This window comes from Phyllobates terribilis, unplaced genomic scaffold, assembly GCF_046119375.1.
Source record: "Phyllobates terribilis strain yellow unplaced genomic scaffold, ASM4611937v1 Scaffold_246__1_contigs__length_2949330, whole genome shotgun sequence".
NCBI lineage: Eukaryota > Metazoa > Chordata > Amphibia > Anura > Dendrobatidae > Phyllobates > Phyllobates terribilis.
This window is the reverse complement of record NW_027363006.1, coordinates 869,735-892,738: the sequence shown is the minus strand read 5'-3', so window position 1 is coordinate 892,738 and position 23,004 is coordinate 869,735. Positions and strand designations below refer to the sequence as shown.

Genomic DNA, 23,004 nt, shown 5'->3' with positions numbered 1-23,004 from the left:
CGGACCGGGAGAAGACCGCATTCACCACCCCGATGGGACTTAGCGAGTTCACCTGCATGCCGTTCGGACTCTGCAACGCACCAGGAACCTTCCAACGCCTAATGGAGTGTTGTCTGGGCCACAGAAACTTCGAGACGGTCCTGTTGTACCTGGACGATGTCATCGTATATTCCAAGACGTATGAGGACCACCTGAAACACCTGGCGGAAGTGTTCGAGGCTCTGGCGAGTTACGGCCTAAAGGTGAAACCCTCCAAGTGTCACCTCCTGAAACCAAAGGTGCAGTACCTGGGACACGTGGTGAGCGCTGACGGAGTGGCTCCCGACCCTGATAAGATCACCGCAATTAAGGGATGGCCAAGCCCCTCCAGCGTAAAAGAAGTGCGGCAGTTCCTCGGGTTGGTAGGCTACTACCGAAGGTTTATTCCCGGTTTCACCAAAAAGGCAGCACCTATGCAGGACCTCCTGATAGGCCAGTCCCGGAAGGCCAAGAACCAGAAGCCGCCCTTCAAATGGGAGGAGCTGGAAGAAGAGTCCTTCCGCCAGCTGAAGATGGCCCTCACGGGGGACGAAATCCTGGCGTACCCGGATTATAGTCAGCCCTTTATCCTCTACACCGACGCCAGTAACATCGGGCTAGGAGCCGTACTGTCCCAGATTCAGCAGGGGAGAGAACGAGTAATCTCCTATGCCAGCCGAAAACTGCGACCCACCGAAAGGAACCCCGAAAATTACAGCTCATTTAAGCTAGAGTTCCTGGCCGTGGTATGGGCAGTCACCGAGCGCTTTAGGCATTACCTCGCTTCTTCCCGGTTCACCGTATACACGGATAACAACCCGTTGACACACCTGGACACGGCAAGACTCGGTGCCCTGGAGCAGAGGTGGATGGCCCGTCTGTCCAACTACGAGTTCACAATCAAATACCGGGCAGGACGCTCCAATACTAACGCGGACGCCCTGTCCAGGATGCCCAACCTGCCGGACGAAGGAGAAGATCCGGAGGGACTGGAAGAAGTTGAACTCCCTGCGTTCCACCGTCATGGGACTATCCAGTATTCCCACCGGGTAAGGGGTAAGCAGGCTGCTACGTTGAACCCCTTACCCCACTACAACTGGGCGGAAACGCAAGACAGCGACCCTGCCGTCCGACTGGTGAAGGAGATGCTGACTCGGCCGGAGGCTCGCCTTGAACCAGACGCTCCGGAGGAAGCCAAACAACTATGGGCGGAGAAGAGTCGACTATTCCTTTACAAGGGGAAGTTGTGCCGCAGAATGGTCAACTCCCGGACGCATGAACTACTCTGGCAAGTAGTGGTGCCACGAAGAGACGCAGCCATGGTGATGGAGGCATACCACGACGGAGCTGGACACTTCGGGTGGAAAAAGCTGGAGTTCCTGCTGCGCGAGCGGTTCCACTGGGTAGGCATGAGGGGAACCATCGAGAAGTGGTGCAGAGACTGTGGCCCGTGCAATCTGAGAAGGAAGGACCGGGCCAGCCAGAAGACTCCCCTGCAGTCCATCGTCACCCGGCAACCGTTGGAACTGGTAGCCTTGGATCATGTAAAACTGACCCCAAGCAGAAGTGGCTACGTCTACGCGTTAACCATCGTGGATCATTACTCCCGGTTCTTGGTTGTCGTCCCCGTCAAGGACTTAACGGCTCAAACAGCAGCTAGAGCCTTCCAGCAGCACTTCTGCCGTCCACACGGGTACCCGGACCAAGTGCTGACGGACCAGGGACCTGCCTTTGAAGCGGAGGTCTTTCAGGAATTCTGCAATCTGTATGGCTGCCGGAAGATAAGGACGACACCCTACCATCCGCAGACTAATGGACTTTGTGAAAAAATGAACCAGGTGGTAATGGATCTTCTAAAAACGTTGCCCCTGGAAGAACGCAGTCTGTGGCCTGAAAAGTTGCCCGATCTGGTGGACCTATACAACCACATCCCGGTAGGTTCCACCAACTGTACCCCGGCTTACCTAATGAGGGCAAGACCTGGTAAGTTACCTGTTGACCTGGAAATGGGAGTCCTGACCCCCGAGGACACTTCACCAGAAACAGACTGGGACACAGAGAGGCAGCAGCAGTACCGGAGAGTACAGGAGAGCGTGGAGCGAAGTCTCTGTCAGGCTAGGGAAAGACAAGAGAAAACTTACAACCAGTATGCTCCCGCTGTTCCCCTGGTACCCGGAGAGCAGGTCTTGAAGAGGAAGAGACGGCTCCACAAGTTGGACGACCAGTGGGAGAAGGACCCGTACACCGTACTGCCCTCAAGCCACGAGAACCCGAAGGTCTGTACCATCAGTAAAGACGGAGGGGAAACCACAGCCATTGTATCCCGGGACCACCTGAAGAAGTGTCCCGAACAACTGAGGAACCCTGAAGAGGAACAAGAAGACCATCGACCCGTGGGAGAAAGGGAAGATATGGTTAGTACCGTGCTCGGGGACTTCCCTCGGTCTTGGACTCAAGTCAATGGTGCAGTTGTGGTACCCGTACTCACCTTCCTCCAACCATCATCCCAAGAACCTACGGAGCAACGGGTAGAGCTGGAAAAACAGCCGGTCCAGGAGGCAGAAGACTCCACACAAGTAGAACAGGAGAATCAACCCTCTGCTTATAGTGAGCCTGCCGTACCCCTAGTGAGACAAAGAGCCGGTAGACAGCTGCCCAGTTTACCCTTGACAGCTCCTACACCCTGTAGTTCAGGGCCAGACAGTCAGCTCCGTAGGTCCACTAGGTCCACTAGAGGCCAGTTACCCGCACGCTGGAGAATTTGAAGTGTAAAAATAGTTTTATTTATGTTTATTTGTGTATTGTTGCTTGTGTATAATTTTGTGTTTCCAGTTGTTTTTAGGAAACCTTGGTGGATTTACCGGGAATCCTTGTATATAGTTGGAGCGTAACCCAGGATGGACTAGAGACTGTTAAGGACTCGGGGTAGGACAGACCCCTACCTGGTTACGTCTCCCTGTGTTGGTGAAATGGACACCTTTGCTTTTCTTCAAAGACTACACCCGGTTGCGGATATGCCGTGACCATCTTATTGTGTTTCCTTATTGTATTTTATTGTTATTGTTATACCTTGGTATATTTTTCTAAAAAAAAAAAAAAAGTGTTTAGTCCCGGAGTACTAAATTTCACTAGGGGGGAATGTGACACCCCAGGGGTCTGGTTGCCACAGTGATAGAGATATTACGTCTGAGAGCAGGTGGGAGGTCCTTTGGTCAGGGATCCTGTGCATGCCACACCTCCTGCCCAGTCTTGGGAGGGGAAGAACTTCCCATGTATAAACCCTGGGCTGAGGCAGGGTTAGTCAGACAAGGAGAGTGGAGACAAGAAGCAGCATAGGAAACAGCAGAGTTACAAGGAGTCAGGGGCTGGCAGCTGCAGAGCTCGCCCTGACTAAGAAGATTCTTTACCGGACCCGGAGTCCGAGGCTGTGGGGACTAACTCCTACCCAGCAGCAGAATCCGTCAGGCAGGGGATTTCAGGTCCTCTGGCCCAGAAGCCCGAAGGCACGGTCACACGCGTGGGACCAGCACCGCCATCGTGGAGCGGAAGCCATTAGAAGGCCCCGAGTCACCGGCCATACGGGTGAGCACCACACGGTACACTCAGGGACGTGGGCTACTTACATCAGCTTCTAGCAAGGTAGCCAGAAGAGTACAGTCAGTTTGGGAGGCCTACAACTACGCCTGGCCAGGGGAGATCTCATCTGCTCAAAGACTGACCAGGCCCCGTTTGCTAGCAAGTACTCCGGGAGGGTCTATCGTTGTTACCAGTAAAGACCCTGAACTACACCGCACCGTCTCTGAGTGGTTCCTGCTACCCCCATCATCCACGTCGGCTGCCCTGAGGCCATACCCCTCCCGTTGGGGGTTATACTATCACGCTGCACAATCCTACCACCGGCCTCAGCGGTCTGCCCTGCAGCAGCAGCTCCCTGGCTGCACTCAACGGGTGGCGTAGTCATCAACCATTTACCGCTAACAGACTGCCGTCCAGTTTGACTCCCTGGGCACGGACCGGGTCACCGCCACGAGACTACAACCCTCAACAGATCCGGCTCCGGGTAAGCTCACGCGTGCGCAACGCAGCGCGACACAGGCCCAGGGGCGCGTCATATACACTGCACAGTACCACTTCTCTTGTCCTGTATAGTGGATGTAATTCTCAGTATCTGTATTATTCTGTATATATACACTGCACAGTACCACTTCTCCTGTCCTGAATAGTGGATGTAATTCTCAGTATCTGTATTATTCTGTATATATACACTGCACAGTACCACTTCTCCTGTCCTGTATAGTGGATGTAATTCTCAGTATCTGTATTATTCTGTATATATACACTGCACAGTACCACTTCTCTTGTCCTGTATACTGGGTGTCATTCTCAGTATCTGTATTATTCTGTATATATACACTGCACAGTACCACTTCTCTTGTCCTGTATAGTGGATGTAATTCTCAGTATCTGTATTATTCTGTATATATACACTGCACAGTACCACTTCTCCTGTCCTGAATCGTGGATGTAATTCTCAGTATTTGTATTATTCTGTATATATACACTGCACAGTACCACTTCTCTTGTCCTGTATACTGGGTGTAATTCTCAGTATCTGTATTATTCTGTATTTTATACTGGGTGTAATTCTCAGTATCTGTATTATTCTATATATTATACTGGGTGTCATTCTCAGTATCTGTATTATTCTGTATATATACACTGCACAGTACCAGTTCTCTTGTCCTGTATACTGGGTGTAATTCTCAGTATCTGTATTATTCTGTATACTAGATGGTGGCCCGATTCGAACGCATCGGGTATTCTAGAATAGGTATGCGGCCGACGGGGCGCAATTAGCAGAGCGGCGTTTAAATTTGGCGCCCAAATCGCTGATTGGTCGCGTTCGGCAACCGCGACCAATCAGCAAAGCGGTGTTTAAATTTGGCGGCAATATCGGTGATTGGTCGCGGGCGGCGGCCGCGACCAATCTGCGAACCGTGTTAGTGAGGACTGGAGAGCGTGTTTAAATTTGGCACCAAAATCGCTGATTAGTCGCGACCAATCAGCAGAGCGGTGTTTAAATTTGGCGCCAATACTGCTGATTGGTCGCGGCCGCCGACCGCGACCAATCAGCAAAGCGATGCAGCGCGGGGTTTAAATTTGGCCCCAAAGTCGCTGATTAGTCGCGTCTGACGGCCGCGACCAATCAGCGATTTTGGCGCAAAATTTAAACAACGCTCTGTTGATTGGTCGTGGTCGTCATACGCGACTAATCAGCGACTTTGGGGCCAAATTTAAACCCCGCTCTGCATCGCTCTGCTGATTGGTCGCGGTCGCCGGCCTCGACCAATCAGCAGAGCGTTGTTTAAATTTGGCGCCAATCTCGCTGATTAGTCGCGGATGGCGGCCGCGACCAATCAGCAGAACGGTGTTTGAATTTGGCGCCAAAATCGCTGATTGGTCGCGGGCGGCGGCCGCGACCAATCAGCGAACCGTGTTAGTGAGGAATGGAGAGCGTGTTTAAATTTGGCACCAAAATCGCTGATTAGTCGCGACCGCGACCAATCAGCAAAGAGGTGTTTAAATTTGGCGACAATACTGCTGATTGGTCGCGGCATTTGTGTTAAAATCGCTGATTGGTCGCTGGCGCTGCCCGCGACCAATCACCAATTTGGGCGCCAAATTTAAATATCGGACGCGACCAATCACCAATCTTGGCTCCAGATTTAAACACCGCTGTGCTGATTGGTCGCGGCCGATATTTAAAATTGGCGCCCAAATCAGTGATTGGTCGCGGGCAGCGCCAGCGACCAATCAGCGATTTTTAACACAAATGTCCGGATCTTTGTAACACCATGCGCATACTGTGGGGAGATCAGCGGTTAGGGTGTGAAGGGAGGACCGGGGAGCGGCGCTGCGGGTCGGGATACTTCTGCTGCGAGCAGTCGCTCATGTCCCGGGTTCTCACAGCGGAAGTAGCCGCACAGGCAGCGGCGCTCCCCGGTCCTCACTAATACGATTCCGCTCCCCGCTCCTCACCAATATGATTCGCTGATTGGTTGCGCTCTCCGCACGCAACCAATCAGTGATCTTGGCGCTAAAGTTAAACACCGCTCTGCTGATTGGTCGCGGCCGCTGCCCGCGACCAATCACCGATTTGGGCGCCAAATTTAAATATCGGCCGCGACCAATCAGTACAGCGGTGTTTAAATGTGGAGCCAAGTTCGGTGATTGGTCGCGGCCGATATTTAAATTTGGCGCCCAAATCGGTGATTGGTCGCGGGCACTGCCGGCGACCAATCAGCGATTTTTAACACAAATGTCCGGATCTTTGTAACACCATGCGGATACTGTGGGGACATCAGCGGCTAGGGTGTGAAGGGAGGACCGGGGAGCGGCGCTGCGGGTAGGGATACTTCTGCTGCGAGCGCCCTCTCATGTCCCGGGTTCTCACAGCGGAAGTATCCGCACAGGCAGCGCCGCTGACATTCATGCGGCTAGGGTGTGAAGGGAGGACTGGGGAGCGGCGCTGACATCCAATTGGTCGCGGCCGCTATTTAAATGTGCCGCACAAATCGGTGATTGGGCGCGGTCTTGGCCCGCGACCAATCACTGATCTTGCGGCTAAAGTTAACCACTACTGTGCTCATTGGTCGCGGACGCTGCCTGCGACCAATCATCCATTTGGGCGCCAAATTTAAATATCGGCCGCGACCAATCACCGATCTTGGCTCCAGATTTAAACACCGCTGTGCTGATTGGTCGCGGCCGATATTTAAATGTTGCGCCCAAATCGGTGATTGGTCGCGGGCAGCGTCGGCGACCAATCAGCACAGCGGTATTTAAATCTGGAGCCAAGATCGGTGATTGGTCGGGTCCGAAGACCGCGACCAATCATCGAATCGTCTTGGTGAGGACCGGGGAGCGGCGCTGCCTGTGCGGTTACTTCCGCTGCGAGAACCCGGGACATGAGCGGGCGCTCGCAGGAGAAGTATCCCGACCTGCAGCGCCGCTGCCCGGTCCTCTCTTCCGCATGGAGGTCAGCGACGCCGGCGGTCCTTCCGCTGCTACCGGCCGGGAGATGAGCGCCTCGCGCCGCTCATCTCCCGGCTGCATCTCCGTCCCGCAGATGGGTCCGGCGGTCGGGTTCCTTCTGCTGTTGCCGGCCGGGAGATGAGCGCCTCGCGGCGCTCATCTCCCGGCTGCATCGCCGCTCAGCTCCGTCCCGCAGATGAGCCGCTAACGGCCGCCATCTTTTTTCAGAAATCCCGCGGTGCTGATTGGCTGCTGCCGGACCAATGAGCGACGCGGGATTTCCTGGACAGACAGACACATAGACACACAGACACACAGACAGACAGACGGGATAAGACGATTATATATATAGACTAGATGATGGCCCGATTCTAATGCATCAGGTATTCTAGAATAGGTATGCAGCTGACCGGGTGCAATCAGCAGAGCTGTGTTTAAATTTGGGGCCAAAATCGCTGATTGGTCGCGTTCGGCGGCCGCGACCAATCAGCAGTGCGGTGTTTAAATTTGGCACCAAAATCGCTGATTAGTCGCGACCGCGACCAATCAGCAAAGAGGTGTTTAAATTTGACGACAATAGTGCTGATTGGTCGCGGCCGGTGGTTGCGACCAATCAGCAGAGTGAGGTTTACATTTGGCGCCAATACTGCTGATTGGTCACGGCCGACAACCGCGACCAATCAGCAGAGCGGTGTTTAAATTTTGCGCCAATCTCGCTGATTGTTCGCGGCTGGCGGCCGCGACCAATCTGCAGAGCAGGGTTTAAATTTGGCACCAATAATGCTGATGGGTCGCGGCCGGCGACCGCGACCAATCAGCAGAGCGTTGTTTAAATTTGGCACAAAAAACGCAGATTGGTCGAGGCCGGTGGTTGCGACCAATCAGCAGAGTGAGGTTTAAATTTGGCGCCAATATTGCTGACTGGTCACGGCCGACAACCGCGACCAATCAGCAGAGCGGTGTTTAAATTTTGCGCCAATACTGCTGATTGATCTCGGCCAGCGACCGCGATCAATCGGCAGAGCGTTGCTTAAATTTGGCGCCAATCTCGTTGATTGGTCGCGGCTGGAGTCCGCAACCAATCAGCAGAGCATTGTTTAAACTTGGCGCCAATCTCGCTGATTGGACGCGTCCGGCGTCCGCGTCCAATCAGCACAGCAGTATTTAAATGTGGCGCCCAAATCGGTGATTGGTTGCGGGCAGCGGCCGTGACCAATCAGCAGAGCGGTGTTTAACTTTAGCGCCAAGATCACTGATTGGTCGGGTGTGGAGAGCGCGACCAATCAGCGAATCGTATTGGGGAGGAGCGGGGAGCGGAATCGTATTAGTGAGGACCGGGGAGCGCCGCTGCCTGTGCGGCTACTTCCGCTGCGAGAACCCGGGACATGAGCGGGCGCTCGGAGCAGAAGTATCCCGACCCGCAGCTCCGCTCCCCGGTCCTCCCTTCACACCCTAGCCGCTGATGTCCCCACAGTATCCGCATGGTGTTACAAAGGTCCGGACATTTGTGTTAAAAATCGCTGATTGGTCGCTGGCGCTGCTCGCGACCAATCACCGATTTGGGCGCCAAATTTAAATATCGGCCGCGACCAATCACCGATCTTGGCTCCACATTTAAACACCGCTGTGCTGATTGGTCGCCGACGCTGGGCGCGACCAATCACCGATTTTGGCGCCACATTTAAATTTAAATAGCGGCCGCAACCAATTGGATGTCAGCGCCGCTCCCCGGTCCTCCCTTCACACCCTAGCCGCATGGATGTCAGCGCCGCTGTCTGTGCGGATAGTTCCGCTGCAAGAACCCGGGACATGAGAGGGCGCTCGCAGCAGAAGTGTCCCGACCCGCAGCGCCGCTCCCCGGTCCTCCCTTCACACCCTAGCCGCTGATGTCCCCACAGTATCCGCATGGTGTTACAAAGGTCCGGACATTTGTGTTAAAAATCGCTGATTGGTCGTTGGCGCTGGCCGCGACCAATCACCGATCTTGGCGGCAAATTCAAACACCTCTGTGCTGATTGGTCGCCGACGCTGTGCGCGACCAATCACCGATTTTGGCGGCACATTTAAATAGCGTCCGCGACCAATCAGTACAGCGGTGTTTAAATGTGGAGCCAAGATCGGTGATTGGTCGCGGCCGATATTTAAATTTGGCGCCCAAATCGGTGATTGGTCGCGGGCAGCGACAGCGACCAATCAGCGATTTTTAACACAAATGTCCAGACCTTTGTAACACCATGCGGATACTGTGGGGACATCAGCGGCTAGGGTGTGAAGGGAGGACCGGGGAGCGGCGCTGCAGGTCGGGATACTTCTGCTCCGAGCGCCCGCTCATGTCCCGGGTTCTCGGAGCGGAAGTATCCGCACAGGCAGCGGCGCTGACATCCATGCGGCTAGGGCGTGAAGGGAGGACCGGGGAGCGGCGCTGACATCCAATTGGTCGCGGCAGCTATTTAAATGTGCCGCACAAATCGGTGATTGGTCGCCGACTTGGCCCGCGACCAATCACTGATCTTGCGGCCAAAGTTAAACAGTACTGTGCTGATTGGTCGCGGACGCTGCCCGCGACCAATCACCGATTTGGGCGCCAAATTTAAATATCGGCCGCGACCAATCACCGATCTTGGCTCCATATTTAAACACCGCTGTGCTGATTGGTCGCCGACGCTGGGCACGACCAATCACTGATTTTGGCGCCACATTTAAATAGCGTCCGCGACCAATCCGCACAGCGGTGTGGAGCCAAGATCGGTGATTTGTCGCGGCCGATATTTGAATGTGGCGCCCAAATCGGTGATTGGTCGCGGGCAGCATCCGCGACCAATCAGCACCGTAGTGTTTAACTTTTGCGGCAAGATCCGTGATTGGTCGTGGGACAAGACCGCCACCAATCACCGATTTGTGCGGCACTTTTAAATAGCGTCGGCGACCAATTGGATGTCAGCGCCGCTCCCCCGTCCTCCCTTCACACCATAGCCGCATGGATGTCAGCGGCGCTGCCTGTGCGGATAGTTCCGCTCCGATAACCCGGGACATGAGCGGGCGCTGGCAGAAGAAGTATCCCGACCCGCAGCGCCGCTCCCCGGTCCTCCCTTCACACCCTAGCCGCTGATGTCCCCACAGTATCCGCATGGTGTTACAAAGGTCCGGACATTTGTGTTAAAAATCGCTGATTGGTCGCTGGCACTGCCCGCGACCAATCACCGATTTGGGCGCCAAATTTAAATATCGGCCACGACCAATCACCGATCTTGGCTCCACATTTAAACACCGCTGTGCTGATTGGTCGCGGCCGATATTTAAATTTGGCGCCCAAATAGGTGATTGGTCGCGGGCAGCGCCAGCGACCAATCAGCGATTTTTAACACAAATTTCCGGACCTTTGTAACACCATGCGGATACAGTGGGGACATCAGTGGCTAGGGTGTGAAGGGAGGACCGGGGAGCGGCGCTGCAAATCTGGATACTTCTGCTGCGAGCGCCCGCTCATGTCCCGGGTTCTTGTAGCGGAAGTATCCGCACAAGCAGCGGCGCTGACATCCAATTGGTCGCGGACGCTATTTAAAATTGCCGCACAAATCGGTGATTGGTCGCTGTCTTGGCCCGCGACCAATGACTGATCTTGGCGCCAAAGTTAAACACTATTGTGCTGATTGGTCGCGGACGCTGACCGCGACCAATCACCGATTTGGGCGCCAAATTTAAATATCGGCCGCGACCAATCACCGATTTGGGCGCCAAATTTAAATATCGGCCGCGACCAATCACCGATCTTGGCTCCACATTTAAACACCGCTGTGGTGATTGGTCGCGGACGATATTTAAATTTGGCGCCCAAATCGGTGATTGGTCGCGGGCAGCGTCGGCGACCAATCAGCACAGCGGTGTTTAAGTTTTGCGCTAAGATCAGTGATTGGTCGGGTCCGAAGACCCCGACCAATCATCGAATCGTCTTGGTGAGGACCGGGGAGCGGCGCTGCCTGTGCGGCTACTTACGCTGCGAGAACCCGGGACATCGCGGGCGCTCGCAGCAGAAGTATCCCGACCCGCAGCGCTGGTCCCCGTTCCTCCCTTCCGCATGGAGGTCAGCGGCGCCGGCGGTCCTTCCGCTGCTACCGGCCGGGAGATGAGCGCCTCGCGCCACTCATCTCCCGGATGCATCTCCTTCCCGCAGATGGGTCCGGCGGTCGGGTTCCTTCTGCTGTTGCCGGCCGGGAGATGAGCGCCTCGCGGCACTCATCTCCCGGCTGCATCGCCGCTCAGCTCCGTCCCGCAGATGAGCCGCTAACGGCCGCCATCTTTTTTTAGAAATCCCCCGGCGCTGATTGGCCGCTGCCGGACCAATGAGCGACGCGGGATTTCCTGGACAGACAGACACACCGACAGACACACAGACAGACAGACAGACAGACAGACAGGATAAGACGATTATATATATAGATATACACTGCACAGTACCACTTCTCTTGTCCTGTATAGTGGATGTAATTCTCAGTATCTGTATTATTCTGTATATATACACTGCACAGTACCACTTCTCTTGTCCTGTATACTGGGTGTAATTCTCAGTATCTGTATTATTCTGTATATTATACTGGGTGTCATTCTCAGTATCTGTATTATTCTGTATATATACTCTGCATAGTACTACTTCTATTGTCCTGTATACTGGGTGTAATTCTCAGTATCTGTATTATTCTGTATATATACACTGCACAGTACCACTTCTCCTGTCCTGTATACTGGGTGTAATTCTCAGTATCTGTATTATTCTGTATATATACACTGCACAGTACCACTTCTCCTGTCCTGTATACTGGGTGTCATTCTCAGTATCTGTATTATTCTGTATATATACACTGCACAGTACCACTTCTCCTGTCCTGTATACTGGGTGTCATTCTCAGTATCTGTATTATTCTGTATATATACACTGCACAGTACCACTTCTCCTGTCCTGTATACTGGGTGTAATTCTCAGTATCTGTATTATTCTGTATATATACTCTGCACAGTACTACTTCTCCTGTCCTGTATACTGGGTGTCATTCTCAGTATCTGTATTATTCTGTATATATACACTGCACAGTGCCACTTCTCTTGTCCTGTATACTGGGTGTCATTCTCAGTATCTGTATTATTCTGTATATATACTCTGCACAGTACTACTTCTCTTGTCCTGTATGCTGGGTGTAATTCTCAGTATCTGTATTATTCTGCATATATACACTGCACAGTACCACTTCTCTTGTCCTGTATACTGGGTGTCATTCTCAGTATCTGTATTATTCTGTATATATACTCTGCACAGTACTACTTCTCTTGTCCTGTATACTGGGTGTAATTCTCAGTATCTGTATTATTCTGTATATATACACTGCACAGTGCCACTTCTCTTGTCCTGTATACTGGGTGTCATTCTCAGTATCTGTATTATTCTGTATATATACACTGCACAGTGCCACTTCTCTTGTCCTGTATACTGGGTGTCATTCTCAGTATCTGTATTATTCTGTATATATACTCTGCACAGTACTACTTCTCTTGTCCTGTATACTGGGTGTAATTCTCAGTATCTGTATTATTCTGTATATATACACTGCACAGTGCCACTTCTCTTGTCCTGTATACTGGGTGTCATTCTCAGTATCTGTATTATTCTATATATATACACTGCACAGTACCACTTCTCTTGTCCTGTATACTGGGTGTAATTCTCAGTATCTTGTAATGCAGCAGCTTGCTAGCATTACTGTAAATGGTCCAGGATGTGTTTTACCTGACCATGTACCTTCCCCTTTAACTGACTGGTCACATGACTGTGACATCACACAGGTCCTGTATGCACAGTAAAGGTCTGTACACATGACTGGGACAGCACACAGGACCTATATACACAGCTGACTGATCACATGACTGTGACATCAGCAAGGTCCTGTCAGTATGGGTGTATGTGTGCACAGGATATATAAACCCCGGTAATTGGAGACAGGTGTGTTCGGTGTGAGGCGTGAGGCCTGTGCTCCGTGTGTGTGGGACACCGTTTGTGAGAGGCCTAGTGAGGCCGAGTGAAGCCTGGCAGCCTGAAAGGCAAAGACTGGATAATGTGCGGATGCTAGTGGCCTTGGAAGGCAGCGGCTTTGGAGTGAAGCCTGGTACCTGAAAGGTCGAGCCTGGATCCTGTGTGGATGTCAGTGGCCTTTGAGGGAACGACGGCTGGAGACCCCTACCTGGGAAGCCGCAAAGCCACAGTGGTGGCGGATTATTGAGGAAGAGTCCTGAAAGGCAGAGCCTGGATCCTGTGTGGATGTCAGTGGCCTTTGAGGGAACGACGGCTGGAGACCCCTACCTGGGAAGCCACAAAGCCACAGTGGTGGCGGATTAAAATGGACTGCAGCAACTAAACCGGCAAAGGTAGTACACTTTGTTACATGGACTGTGTTATGGTCATTGATAATTTATTACCTTGCCGTAGGCTGTAACCTGGAGCAAGTGGGCCTGTGTGCCACTTGTCTCATGAATGTTGTAGATATGTGTGTCGGCGTGCCACGGAGTTGGACCTGGTGAACTGTGGCTTATGATGTAATAAACTGCAACATTGTGAGAAAAATGTAAAGACATTGCACGTGTGCATTGATTGACGCAGCGAAGCGAGTAACCCCCAGTATGATGACTAGCGCTGCCTTACAATCTGTATTATTCTGTATATTATACTGGGTGTCATTCTCAGTATCTGTATTATTCTGTATATATACACTGCACAGTGCCACTTCTCTTGTCCTGTATACTGGGTGTCATTCTCAGTATCTGTATTATTCTGTATATATACTCTGCACAGTACTACTTCTCTTGTCCTGTATACTGGGTGTAATTCTCAGTATCTGTATTATTCTGTATATATACACTGCACAGTGCCACTTCTCTTGTCCTGTATACTGGGTGTCATTCTCAGTATCTGTATTATTCTATATATATACACTGCACAGTACCACTTCTCTTGTCCTGTATACTGGGTGTAATTCTCAGTATCTTGTAATGCAGCAGCTTGCTAGCATTACTGTAAATGGTCCAGGATGTGTTTTACCTGACCATGTACCTTCCCCTTTAACTGACTGGTCACATGACTGTGACATCACACAGGTCCTGTATGCACAGTAAAGGTCTGTACACATGACTGGGACAGCACACAGGACCTATATACACAGCTGACTGATCACATGACTGTGACATCAGCAAGGTCCTGTCAGTATGGGTGTATGTGTGCACAGGATATATAAACCCCGGTAATTGGAGACAGGTGTGTTCGGTGTGAGGCGTGAGGCCTGTGCTCCGTGTGTGTGGGACACCGTTTGTGAGAGGCCTAGTGAGGCCGAGTGAAGCCTGGCAGCCTGAAAGGCAAAGACTGGATAATGTGCGGATGCTAGTGGCCTTGGAAGGCAGCGGCTTTGGAGTGAAGCCTGGTACCTGAAAGGTCGAGCCTGGATCCTGTGTGGATGTCAGTGGCCTTTGAGGGAACGACGGCTGGAGACCCCTACCTGGGAAGCCGCAAAGCCACAGTGGTGGCGGATTATTGAGGAAGAGTCCTGAAAGGCAGAGCCTGGATCCTGTGTGGATGTCAGTGGCCTTTGAGGGAACGACGGCTGGAGACCCCTACCTGGGAAGCCACAAAGCCACAGTGGTGGCGGATTAAAATGGACTGCAGCAACTAAACCGGCAAAGGTAGTACACTTTGTTACATGGACTGTGTTATGGTCATTGATAATTTATTACCTTGCCGTAGGCTGTAACCTGGAGCAAGTGGGCCTGTGTGCCACTTGTCTCATGAATGTTGTAGATATGTGTGTCGGCGTGCCACGGAGTTGGACCTGGTGAACTGTGGCTTATGATGTAATAAACTGCAACATTGTGAGAAAAATGTAAAGACATTGCACGTGTGCATTGATTGACGCAGCGAAGCGAGTAACCCCCAGTATGATGACTAGCGCTGCCTTACAATCTGTATTATTCTGTATATTATACTGGGTGTCATTCTCAGTATCTGTATTATTCTGTATATATACACTGCACAGTACCACTTCTCTTGTCCTGTATACTGGGTGTCATTCTCAGTATCTCTATTATTCTGTATATATACACTGCACAGTACCACTTCTCTTGTCCTGTATACTGGGTGTAATTCTCAGTATCTGTATTATTCTGTATATATACATTGCACAGTACCACTTCTCCTGTTCTGCTGAAGAAGAGGTGGCATTGGCTTTGGGGAGGGTCAGTACTGATGGGTTTATTATTTTCTATGTCTACAATCCTATGGTTAAATAAAAATTAATCCTGAACAACTTGTTTAAAGGGGTTATCTGAAGTTTGAAAATTGTCCTCTATCATTGGGATATGGAATAATTTTCTGATTGCTGGGAGCCCAACAGCCGGGACCCCCACTGTTTCCGAGAACCAGGGATCTGAAGAGCTCTGGGTGAATGGAGCGGTAGTCGATCATTCGCACTGCAGCTCCATTCACACGTGGCTTAATAAACATCCCCTATAATGGAGTGGTGAGGGGCATGAACAAGAAAGCAAAATGTGCTGAACTTTTCATTGTGCCTCAATGGGATGAGGGGGGCGGTGATGTGGTATGTGGGCTGGTGGGGTTTGTGTGACAGGCGTGCTTTTTCATTTTTCATCCCATTCCAGCCCTGATCTATATATATATATATATATATATATATATATATATATATATATATATATATATATATATAATTAAAATTCTTTTAAAAGCAGAAGTGTTAATATGTATTTTTTATCGCTTAGCAGAATGCAGAGTGAAGTTTGATAGATATAAGAAAATCTCAATAAATATAGGAGTTGTTTTTTTTTTTTATTAGGGATAGGGTAGAAGGATAAGGGATGAACAAAATCAGGGACAGAATCAGTAGACAAAATCATAGTCAGTAAGAAATCCGGATCAGATACCAGGTGATCAGTAAAAAAAGCCAAGTCAGGCGAGCAGTTTGGATACAGCGGAGCCTGGTGACAGAGGCATTACCGAAACAAGTCCGGGTAGAGATGTTACAGTTAGAAGGCCACAGGTAGATGGTGAAGGTCCTTCTTTACAGGTCCAGCAGTGATGGTGGATCGGCTGTACTCCGCTAGATGCGGAGCTTTTCCGTCTTTTAGATGACACTTGGGCAACAGCGACAGCATGCAAATGCGCGAGCAGCCCTGGATAGTCCACGCCGGCAGGATGATAAGATCCGGCGGAAGATGGAACCTAAGAGAAGAGAAATAAATACAATGTAAGTGATGGGACTCCATATTACATGATACTACTGTGCGGTCAGTGTGGCCGGCCGGACAGCAGAGGAATCTTATTCACACAGATGTCCGGGGTCATTGTCAGCCATCATACATGTGACAATCCCATCACTGACAGATGACATCTGCTCCCCATGACTTATTCTCATCACTAACATCACACAACATGGAGATGATTCTCACACTTACCTCGTCTCTTTTTCCCCTTTTTCCCATTTTCTGAGTTTTGTTGGTCTATACTCAGATTCATTTCAGATTTTCTTTCCTCTTCAGTTGGAAATTCTGATCAGAAAGTAAAAAAAACTCAGTAAAGAAATATTCTTATAGGATCTGCTTTGTGTACTGTATATAGAAGAATTGTTCTAGTCCTGTCCCCTATAGTCCTGATAATCTGGCATTACATTATTTTAGGGCAGAATAAGTCCTATATACCGTTCATGACCTAATCTGAGGGGCATTAGATGTATCACTGATATGGAGCAGTAAGCGCCCTGTGTGCCGCCACGTGGTGCATCACTAATGAGCGATATTCTACTATAGGAGACGATGTCTCCTTATATTGAAGTGAGTTCCTGGATGCTAAAACGTATTTTACAGAATCCATGAAAACAATTCCTGGATAAAATGAAGGAAATAGAAATACAGTATGGGCCCATGGAAAATATAATTGGGATCCATGAAACCTGGACAACATAGGAGACCTAATACAGAAAAACCAAATATTTGAGCCTTGAAGTCAACATTCACCTTTTGATGCTGTACATACATACCTGATGATGGGGACGAGGATGACAAGCTGTTTATAGCATTGTCGCTATCAGATTCAGAAAGCGATTCTTTCTGCCTGTCAGGAAGAATCAGGGGGTCGGACCAGAAGACCCAGGAGGTAACTTCCAACTCTCCCATTCTATGATTTAAGAAAAACATGTAAATCACAAGTCAATGCAGAATAAAAGGGGTGGTCTCACTAGAAGAACACCGACTAGAGGGCCTAATAGGACATATGACAGTCATAGTGAGGAAGGTTTTATGCTCCAATCTACCTTCTATGGATCAGAGCGAAAAACAACTAGCAATAATGGCTGGCATGTCATACTACATCTCTCCTACAGTATGGGCAGCTCTAATACGCGTGAATGGCTGCAATTATGGGCTATTATCACCAACGGTTTCTGAAGCCAAAAGCACAATGACTGCTAATCATTGAGGCTGAATTTGATATTATGGTATTTATGTCCTATATTATGTGTTGTGCATATATATCAGCCTGGAACTCCCAGTAATGACCCCATAATCTACTCACATTTCTGAGATATTTGTATTGGTTGCTGGCGTACACTCTGGAGGAGACTTCTGGTCCTCATCATTCATCTTTCTGGTAGTGATGGTACAGAGCTAAACATGGACAAAAACAAGATATGAAATACTTTTTTTTTACTTTTAGAGGTCTTTTTTGTTTCACATATTTTGGATTTATTGCGCACATACGGTACTTACTTTAGAAAGCCTTTCAGAAGAAGATGTAAAATTTTGGAAGTCAAGGTTCTCATTGTTCACACTTGTACCCTCCTCATCCTCTGAGACCGAATGGTCTATTTCAGAGTGATCTACAAAAGTAATGAAGTATTATTAGAGGTTGTTAGTATAAAACAGGCGTCATTTATCACAATATTAGTGGGTACTGATTATTACATTTTATGGAAGACAAGACAAACAGCCGCTTAGTCTAGATGATGTCTTCTTCTACTTACCGATAAATAAGCTGTTGTCCACATCTGAGGCAAGCTGAGGAATGTACTCTGGCTTCTGACTTAGAAGGTTGTTAAAATCTAAGTCACTCAGGAATGGATGACTCTTGATCTCAAGTGATCCTCCTGGAAAAAGAACAAAACAAAAGTGATGTGGACATTGTCAGAGATTGCTTCACATCTGAACAGTTTAACTTAATCTGAATTAATGACATAACTGAGTCAACATGAAGGAAGAAGACTGAAAGTCATAGTGTGGAGAACTAGAAATGGACAATCTGATAGAGAAGTGTTGATCCTCAAGGACATGAGTGATAAGTGTGATAGGTGAATATTAATACTAATATGAATAGTATTATATCTCTTACCTGTCCCAAGTCTATCTGCAGGATTTGTTCTGAGCAGCTCAGTAATCAGGTTCTGTGCATTGGGAGTAGGAGCGGAATTACAATCCCAAATTATGTCACCTGTTATACAGAAAATAAAATCTCTTTACTGGACTGTAAGGTAAAGCAAAGTAAACACCTAAACCAATGTAACTGATCAAAGCAATGGTCGGATCATTCCACTTACCAATGACAATCCTGTCATAAAGCTCAGCTACAGAATCTCCATCAAATGGTACAGATCCCGTGAGAAATTTATGTAGGATTATCCCCATTGACCACCAGTCAACAGGTCTTCCATAGCCTTCTTTCAGGATGACCTCTGGGGCGATGTAATATGGGGTGCCACATAACTGGAAAACAGAAGATAGAGATGAAAATGATAAAATGGTTATTATAACACGTTCTCGCCATAAAAACACAATGACAAAAGATAAAATATCAATGGAAACGTTCTCTAGAAATGAAGAATGTAGAGAAGACACAATAGTGTGATGAGATTTGTAAAGAAAAAAAAACATATGCCAAAGGCAAGGTGAACAGATGGGGTATATTAGTTAACCAAATACCAAAGCAAAACAAAGAAAACCCCTTAAAATATAATCTTTAATAGCTACATTTAAAAGCACCCATATCAATATATGAAGACAAAATGCATAAAATGTACAATATATGGGTAGTGGGATAAACGTAGGATAATTGACATGCAGGCTTGCCCTAGAGATCCCAAATGGGCTGAGATCCCGCATGCCAGTGGAGGTTGACACCCTAGCTAATCGGTTTGGCGCCCCCCTCCACATCGGCACTCCCTCCGTGACGCTATCCACCCCTAGACAGACATACACATATACAGATAATGATGAAAGGCAGACAGTCATGTCGCTGCTAACATGCTGAATGAAAAAAAGGCAATATTCAATGTATCAATTATATGGAAACAGGGAAGCTGATATAATGTAGTTCCACTAGTACAGATAGGATATCAAATGCACCAATCTATACACAATTCAGTATGATATATAAACCATCATTCAGAAGCCTATTATAGATACATAAAGTACATTAGTGCTGGCAATTACGGGCAACAAGAACAATATTATAAAAGCACGTGTGCTCAATTAACGGTAAACATAGGAACATAAATATGTCCAAAGTAGTAACAAGTCACCTATATAATGACATTGAGCATGAAGATAATAGTCTAGGACAGACGGTATATATAGACAACCTCAAAATCCCCCTGGCTAATCTATAATCAGGACTGATCTACACAGGACACGTCCAAATGTTGGGACAGAGCATTATCCAGTGTGCGAATTACAAAAAAAGTTGCCAAAAAAGCATTTTAGTCAGCAGTAACCAGAGGACTTATCTGTAAATTGTCCCAACACGTTTCTCCCCCTCCTAATTTGGGGTTCATCAGGGGATCATATTAGGAGATAGCCACAATGAGTCAGTGGACAGACGCGGGAGATAAATACACCCCGATCGGAGAATACTGCTGCCGCCACATTTTATGGATTTTGTCTTTATATATTGATATGGGTGCTTTTAAATGTATCTATTAAAAGTTATATTTAAGGTCTTTCTTTGCTTTGGTCCTTGGAGATTTGTAAAGAACAAGCTAAATTCCTGTAAGTGTTACCCACCTCACGGTCCAGGAACTCCCTGGTGATGTCCTCCGCTAATTCCTTGTAGGTGTTGGTTTTTGGCATCATGACACCAACTTTTGAAATCCCAAAATCGGTAACTTTTATGTGTCCAGCAGATGTAATCAGGAGGCTGTGAAAGAGAAGATGGTTTTAGCCTCACAGACCGTATGATAAATGATAACTTCCCCCCTTTATTATACTACGAGGGGCACTTACTTATCCGGCTTCAGGTCTCTGTGCACCACACCGTAGCTATGGAGGTATTCCACAGCAAGAACCGCTTCTCCAAAGTATAAGCGGGCCAAGGGGACAGATAGAGGACCCCTGGTGCTTAGGAGGGTCTCACAGTCACCACCTATAGAAGAAAGGAAATATGACCGGTGTGTGGTTTATACAGCAGATCACCATGATGTATAATGGGAAGTGAGCAGAGACATTGGGATAGGAGAGAATATAAACAGATATAATGTATAGTCCACATAATATTAGTCTGAAGCGATGGAGAAATGTCCTCCATGTAACTAATAACATAAAGTGATGTCACATCTCGTCTATAGCTGGAGATACTGACATGCTCAGTGCGGACTTACAGGGAGATCACACAGACTGTGGCGTACAGAGAAATCTCAGGGCCCCATAGCAAAAGTTCTAACTGCACGCCCCTTCAAAAAAAACCCTTACTGAAGTCAATCGATGTTCTCAACAGCAATACACCTTTTATAGCCATTTTAGCATATGATGCTCCCAAAAATGCCCCCACCCACAGACTGAGTTAGATATCCCCACAGTGAAATCTTAATCCAGTTTCACCTTACAGATATAATGTAGCACCTGTCTATAATGTCCCCACTCAGTATGAGGCCAGTCACAGCCCCCTACTCAGTATAATGGCGCCCACAGCCCCCCCTACTTAATATAATGGCCCCCATAGCCCCTCAGACAATATAATGGTCTCCACCACTGCCCACTCAGTATGATGGCCCCCAAAGCCAATCAAACAGAATTAGGATCCCCACACAGAATAAGGACCCCCACTGCACACCATTCAATATGAGGACGCCCAGGGGGTGTAGGGGCATGTACAGTCACCAACTCAATATAGCGGCATTCACAGTCCCCTATAGCCCCTCACACGGCACACCATTCAGTATTATGGTACCCACAACCCTCAATTCTCAGTATTATGGCTTCCACCAATCTCACAACTCAGTATTATGCCCCCACCAGCCCAACAACTAAGTATAATTGCTCTCACCAGCCCCACCACTCAGTATTATGGCCCTCAGCAGCCCCACCACTCAGTGTTATTGCCCCCAACAGTCCCTCCACTTAGTAGTAAGGCACACAATAGCCCCACTACTCAGTATTATGGCCCCCACCAGCCTCAACACTCAGTATTATGGCCCTCTCCAGCCCCACCACTCATTGTTACGGCCCCTACCAGCCCCACCACTTAGTAGTAAGGCACCCACCACTCAGTACTACCACCTCCACCAGCCCCACCTCTCAGTATTATGGCCCCCACCAGTATCAACACTCAGTATTATCGCTCTCACCAACCCCACTACTCAGAATTATGACCCTTATTAGCCCCACCACTCAGTGTTATGGCCCCCACCAGCCCCACCACTTAGTAGTAAGGCACCCACCAGCCCCACCATTCAGTACTATAGCCCCCACCAGCCCTACCTCTCAGTATTATGGCCCCCACCACTACTTAGTGTTATGGCCCCCATCAGCCTCACCATTTAGAATTATCGCCCTCACCAGCCTCACCACTCAGTATTATGGCCCCAACCAGCCCTACTACTCAGCATATGGTCTCCACCTGCCCCATCACTCAGTGTTATGGCCCCCACCAGCCCCACCTGTGCAGTGTAAGTACTGAGACTCCACACTACAGATGCAATATTGTGGCGTCATCGAAGAACCTGCAGTACACGGAGTCTCGGACCCATCTGCGGAGGCTGAATGGTGGATTTAGGAACCTTTGGCTCCCTGATCCACCATTGTTTTCATCGGTATTCATATTCTGACAATGTGAATACCACTGAAATTGTGATGACAGGTGGTGGAATGGGGCCCAGTGCCGAGCGGTGCCAGGCCCGATCTGACTCACTGGCACCATAGCACTGCTGCACACAGATCAATGAATTTCCAGGCATCTTGGTAATAGAAAACCTACAGTAAACGCACTGTGAGGATGTAACTGTCCTAATTATCCTAATTATAAGAGCAGTGATAAGATGTAAGCAGACATGGGCTGAATATACTACAATATACATGTCCTACCTCCTACATACTCCATGACCATACACAGGTGAGATTTTGTTGGAAAGGAGCAGAGCATGGAGACCACGAAGGGACAATCAGCGAATGTTAGGATGTCCCTCTCCAGAAAGGCCAATGCCACTCTTTTTGGAGTGTTCAGGTTTCGCTTGAACATTTTCTTCAAAGCAAAGATCTGGTGTGAGTCTTTATGGTGCGCTAAGTAGACGGCACTGGAGAGAAAGAGAATCAATGGTTAGAATGAATCTTTACTACAAGAACATCTATAGAAGTCATTATATAATGTTTTGTACTAATGTTTAATGCTAGAAGTCTGTCCGTCACTGGAAGTCCATGTCTAGAATTTGATAAAAGATCACTACATAGATCACCTATGGGAGGTGTCCACAATGCCACGTCCGCCGGAGCCCTCACCCAGGTCACATTACAGATGAGAGAATCTACTGAAATTATTCTTGGGCAGATTCACTACATTAGACCAGTAGATACGATTCAGTGCAAATAAAAGTTGGTCCAAATTAAAAGTGGTCCAATTGCCATAACATGACGTTAATTATGCTCCCG

General features: G+C 48.8%; 1 protein-coding gene across 1 annotated transcript in view; it reads right to left on the bottom strand.

The window, feature by feature from the left end:
• LOC141217705 (microtubule-associated serine/threonine-protein kinase 3-like) overlaps positions 1 to 22,279 on the bottom strand; it is a 45,200-nt gene extending 22,921 nt beyond the window's left edge. Inside the window, exons 1-7 of the mRNA XM_073665840.1 lie at positions 22,271 to 22,279; positions 18,687 to 18,852; positions 18,482 to 18,580; positions 18,117 to 18,239; positions 17,863 to 17,972; positions 17,669 to 17,760; positions 17,136 to 17,272 (exon numbers count right to left, since the gene is read on the bottom strand). Coding sequence (XP_073521941.1) covers positions 17,136 to 17,272; positions 17,669 to 17,760; positions 17,863 to 17,972; positions 18,117 to 18,239; positions 18,482 to 18,580; positions 18,687 to 18,852; positions 22,271 to 22,279 — 736 coding nt within the window. The remainder of the gene's footprint in view (positions 1 to 17,135; positions 17,273 to 17,668; positions 17,761 to 17,862; positions 17,973 to 18,116; positions 18,240 to 18,481; positions 18,581 to 18,686; positions 18,853 to 22,270) is intronic.
• Between the last annotated feature and the right edge of the window lie 725 nt (positions 22,280 to 23,004).